General features: G+C 34.6%; 1 protein-coding gene across 1 annotated transcript; it reads left to right on the top strand.

Moving 5' to 3' along the window:
• The first annotated feature begins 309 nt into the window (after window positions 1–309).
• Window positions 310–5,467, top strand: LOC144996924 (protein MICRORCHIDIA 7-like). Its single transcript, XM_078956716.1, has 18 exons — window positions 310–916; window positions 1,250–1,324; window positions 1,415–1,528; window positions 1,618–1,710; window positions 1,811–1,895; window positions 2,000–2,075; window positions 2,161–2,289; window positions 2,370–2,468; window positions 2,558–2,659; window positions 2,750–2,911; window positions 3,002–3,097; window positions 3,738–3,789; window positions 3,926–4,102; window positions 4,221–4,495; window positions 4,585–4,679; window positions 4,807–4,894; window positions 4,986–5,108; window positions 5,200–5,467. Exons 1-18 carry the CDS (start codon window positions 529–531, stop codon window positions 5,287–5,289), a joined length of 2,319 nt encoding a protein of 772 aa, XP_078812842.1. The 5' UTR covers window positions 310–528; the 3' UTR covers window positions 5,290–5,467.
• Window positions 5,468–5,559: the final 92 nt, after the last annotated feature.

The following is a 5,559-nucleotide window of genomic DNA, read 5'->3' as shown; positions in this document are numbered from 1 at the left end:
GTCATCACAACCACTGCTGCCGACCCGCTACCGTCACCGCCCCCACCCACACCCTACCACCGCTACCGTTTTCTAAAAATGAAAACCGATAGAAAAATACTAATCTAAACATGTTTTCTAATTTTCTAAAACTGAAAATGAAAAATGAATAAGTTTAACTAAACGTATTTTCTAAAATTTTCAATGAAAAATGAAAACGAAAAACGAAAATCGAAAAGAGAAAAAAAAAAACAAAAAAAAAAAATTATTTTTTCGTAACTAAAAGAAGTTTTTTTTATTTAACTATGAACTTTCTCGAAAAAAAAAATGCTTTGAAAAGGTCTCTGCCAAAGACGCCGAAATAATAACATTGCCGTTTAGCGACCCTTTGGACGTTACAGAATTCCGGGTTTTCACCGGCGATGGAGGGTCACCGCGATTTCAGTGCTCCTACAGAGTGATCATCTGTCAAAGCACAATCGGCGGTGTCTATTCACTTTTCTTCTCCTATTAATTTTTGCAACTCGAATCCTAGTTAAATCCACCTCCATGGACGAAATTAAAGTTAAGCAAGAATTCCTAGAACCACTCCGTAATAACAATGGTGATTCTACTAGAGGGAAGAATGTTTCGGAGATTGCAGTGATTGATCTCGATAGTTCCGATGATGATTCTTCTACTTCAGGTAATGGAGTTAGTAACGGCAAGAGGTCTAGGGTTTCGGGTAATGGTGGTGGTGACGAAGGTCATGGTGATAAGAGGAAGAAATCTGGTCAGGGTGTGGTTCTTCCTGCTGGTTTTCTTGATCCTTTGCCGCCGAAAGATGTGGCATCGCGTGTAGCCAATGGAACTGGTGTAGCAGCTCAGAGCTGTAAGCAGTTTTGGAAAGCTGGTGATTTCGAACAGAGTGCTGGTGATAATTGGGAAACATCATCTGGTAAGTAATAACGTGCTATGAATTTCCATTTCAAGGCTAATTGGGGAGCTTGTAATTCCTAATAGCAATCATTAGAGTTTGAAGATGTTATGATTGATAATTGATGATCATATTATTGATTTTCTTTACCGAAGTGCGGTTTTAGCATATCTTTTATTAGGTCTAGAGTTTAAACCAAGTTTATAGAGACATAAGGAAAAGATGAATCTCTGGTGTTAATGTCAATTTTCAAAATTTCCCCAATTTCTGTTGCACCCTGTAGTCCCTAGACCTAAGTTTCAATAAAGATTTCTAATTAAGCCACACTAATCATGATTGACTCTTACATGATAGGTGGCATGGATCATGTTAGGGTTCATCCAAGATTTTTACACTCCAATGCCACTAGTCATAAATGGGTTCTTGGTGGTAATACTACTCAACCAATTTAATCATCCTTCAATTGCTTAATTGTATATAAATTTCATATCATAATTAGTGTGTTCACTGTTCATACAGCTTTTGCTGAACTTTTAGACAATTCATTAGATGAGATCAACAATGGTGCTACATATGTCAACATTGATATGTTAACAAACAAGAAAGATGGAAATAGAATGTTGCTCATTGAAGGTATGTTGCCTATGCTATTACTAACATAACCTTATTAAATATTACATAAATAAATGGATGATAAATATTCTTTCCACTATTTATCATAGATAATGGTGGAGGGATGGACCCTGATAAGATGCGACAATGCATGTCTCTTGGATATTCTTTGAAAAGCAAGGTTGCAGATGCTATTGGACAATGTAAGTGAACTTCCTATGAAATTATATAAAAAGCATCCGTTTTTTTTTTTTTTTTTTTTATGAGAAAGTTTATAATTTTTGTTTGTCTAATTATTGAAAGATGGCAATGGTTTTAAGACAAGTACCATGCGGCTTGGGGCTGATGTTATTGTATTCTCTCGATGCTCTCCAAAAGATGGAACAAGGTTTGGTAGTTTTGATCCTTATTTGAGTTTTTTCTAACGTCTTGTTCCCTATTCCAAATAAATGACTATATTTTTTGGGGGGCAAAAATGTAATTTACTCGCAGGCCTACACAAACCATTGGCCTATTGTCTTACACATTTCTACGGTGCACTGGGAAGGAAGATATAGTTGTTCCCATGGTAAATATGCTTACAATTTCATTTATCTTTTTTATATTCTTATATTTATGGTGTTTATTGTTTAATAAAATTGCAATGTAAAAAGCTTGATTATGAGAAAGGTGTTCGCGAATGGAAGAATATAATAAGGTCATCACTGGGTGATTGGGAGAAAAATATGGAAGCTATGGTTCAATGGTCTCCATTTTCAAGTGAAACAGAACTTTTAAAACAGGTCAGATTTTATTTTTCATTTTTATTCCACGTGTTCATTTTTATATGTTATTAACTTATTTTACATTTTTCATCTTGCAGTTTGATCATATGAAGGATCAGGGCACACGCATAATTATTTACAATTTATGGGAGGATGATCAAGGACAGTTGGAACTCGATTTCGAGACTGATAAAAATGTTTGTTCTTTTCCACCTTAAATCAGTTGAACACAAATTTTTAAAATGGTTTTGGATTAAATGAGTTTAATTTACATTTAATGTTGTAGGATATTCAAATTAGAGGTGTTAATCGAGATGAGAAGAATATCCAAATGGCCAATAAGTTTCCAAACTCTAAACACTTCCTGACATATCGACATTCACTGAGAGTAAGTGCTCATTCTTTTACCTGTTTGCCCTTCTTTTCATTGATGTAAGGGTAAAATGGTCATTTACTCTCACTCAAACTGTTTTTTCAGAGTTACGCATCGATTCTTTACTTAAGAATTCCACCTGGATTCCGGATGATTCTTCGTGGGAAAGATGTTGAGCATCATAATATTGTAAATGATATGATGATGATAACTGAGGTCACATATCGTCCACAGCCTGGTGCTGATGTGGTTTCCAAGGATACAAATGTAATTTTTGTATTTGTTTAATAATTTTTTGTTTCCTATTTATCCTTTCAAGTTGCTATTTTACTGATATTCTTTGTTTTCAATGAACAGATAGTTGCTGTTGTTACTATGGGGTTTGTGAAGGATGCAAAATCTCATATTGATGTTCAAGGATACAATGTTTATCATAAAAATCGACTCATTAAGGTCCGAAAGTCAACTACATTAACTCCCAACTTTTTATAAAGAGTAAATCACATTTTTAGTCCCTTCATATACCTGATTTTTTCAATTTTGACCCCACAAAGTTTTCTCTGTTCTTCTAACATTTTTGGTTTCTGTTCCAAGTAAAAACCTCAAATAAGGACTGAAATTGCAAAAGAAAACATTTTGGGGACAAAACTAAAAGAGTAAATCACACGAATGGTCCCTATGTTTTGGGGTAATTTGCATGTTTGGTCCCTAACTTATTTTTTTTTTTAAATCGGAAGGTCCCTACAGTTTGTTTTTATTGCGCGCTTGGTCCCTGTCTTACCTAAAAAGACTATTTTGCCCCAACCCCACTTCCACCTCACCTGAACTTACCTTATCTACCCCACCTTATTCAAATAAATTAAAAAATCAAGGGTAAAATAGTCTTTTTAGGTAAGAAATGGACCAAGCCCGCAACAAAAACAAACTGTAGGGACCTTCCGAGTTAAAAAAATAAGTTGGGGACCAAACGTGCAAATTAACCAAAACCATAGGGACCATTCGTGTAATTTACTCAAACTAAAACTATCAGCTACCAAAAATGAAATATACTCTTTTGTTAAATTAGTGGCTTTGGAATTTTCTTGTTTTACAGCCGTTTTGGAGACTCTGGAATTCAACAGGAAGTGATGGTCGAGGAGTAATAGGTCATATAAATATATTTCTTTAGTTTTATAATCATTTTTATTTATATATATATATATATATATATATATATATATATATATATATATTATATGGTAGCAAAGAATAATTATTTTTATTTTCTTGGTGTTTGATTAGGTGTATTGGAGGCTAATTTTGTAGAACCAGCTCATGACAAACAAGGATTTGAACGAACAATTGTCCTTTCAAGACTCGAATCGCGTCTTTTACAGATGCAAAAAACGTATTGGAGGACCCACTGCCACAAAATTGGGTATGCCCCACGAATCAGTAATAGCAGTTTGCACGACAGTGGTATGTCAAATCCAGTACAACCTGTTCTGTTATGTTCTATCATATCCATGTCAGAGAAAAACCAAATCAGCCGAGCTGATTCTTTATGTTTCCTTTTTTTTTTTTTTTGTGATTCTAGAAGCTTCTCCTGACTATACCCCGGAAACTTCTTCAAGAAGGAAGAAAGCTTCAAACAAATCGGCTTTAAATAAAAACCAGAAAGTGGCGGGAAGCAGACCTCCGATGCCAGCTGTCAATGGCATCGGGGGGGAGTCAAAACCTTTGAAGACCGAAAATATCCATGAAGATGACTTGCAAGATCCTGTAAATACAAGCTATACTAAAAGCAGTCCTCATTATGGTTATGGAAACACTATGCAAATTGTTACTCAGTCTCATTCTCATCCATCAAATGTAACTTTTTTTAAAAACTTTTATACACTCATCTTCTGTTTCTACCAGACGATTTGTGCATTACATGCAATGCAATTTTTGATTTGCAGTTGCCCATTTTTGGTGAAAATGGAAGCGTTCCTATAAACTATAGCACACTTGATTTAGATCAGTTGGAGGAAGAGAATCGCCAATTAAAGGAGAAGTATGTCACTTAAAATCTCTAATTTATGCAAACCTCAAATAAGGACCAAAATTGCAAAAATCAGCTATACTCAGGGACCAAAAATGTAATTTACCTTTTTTTTTTTTGGTTGTTGTAATCCTCGTAGGTTGAAAAGAAAGGAAGACGCAATCTTGGGTGATCTACTTCATGAACTAGAAAACGAACGAGCTCGTTGCAAGGCACTTGAAGCACAGGTATTTGATGTTTCTTGTTATGGGTTTGGTCAAAATAACAAATGTAATTTAATTTATATACGAATTAAATGTAACTGTGAATTGTAATTAGCTTGAGGAAGTGAAGGAAAAGTGTGAAGCTCTCAACAAGGAGCAAGAATCTATAATAGACGTATTTGCGGAAGAAAGAGAAAGACGAGACAAGGAGGAGGAGACTTTAAGAAAAAAATTAAAGGTTTTGGTCTTTTTTCCTTTATCTGGCTAGTGGTTGAGGTGCATAATAAAACCTAGAAAAATAATAATACTGACATTCTCTAATTTTGCAGGAGACAACAACGACCATCCAAGATTTGGTGGATCGGGTGAAACAGTTGGAGTTGGAGAAGATGAGAAACCATAATTGGAACACGGCGTAAAAACATTAACCATTAATTGTAATTGTGTATATAATATAATATATATGGCTAGCATTTGGATATCTAGTTGGGTTTTATTTTATTAGTACTTCATAGTGTGGGGGAGATAGTTTCATTTTCTAGTAGTACCAATACTAGAATTTATTAAGGGAATTATTAACGGAAATGAAATTTGCAATTTGTGGGTACGAAAATGCTTTAAATATGATTTAGAACAACCGGCAACCATTTTGTTAGAGGTCCACAAGCCAACGTGACAATAATGTTGTC

This window comes from Lactuca saligna, chromosome 5 (genome assembly GCF_052625555.1).
Source record: "Lactuca saligna cultivar CGN05327 chromosome 5, ASM5262555v1, whole genome shotgun sequence".
Lineage (NCBI taxonomy): Eukaryota > Viridiplantae > Streptophyta > Magnoliopsida > Asterales > Asteraceae > Lactuca > Lactuca saligna.
The sequence above is the reverse complement of the archived record's forward strand: the minus strand, read 5'-3'. Positions and strand labels throughout refer to the sequence as shown.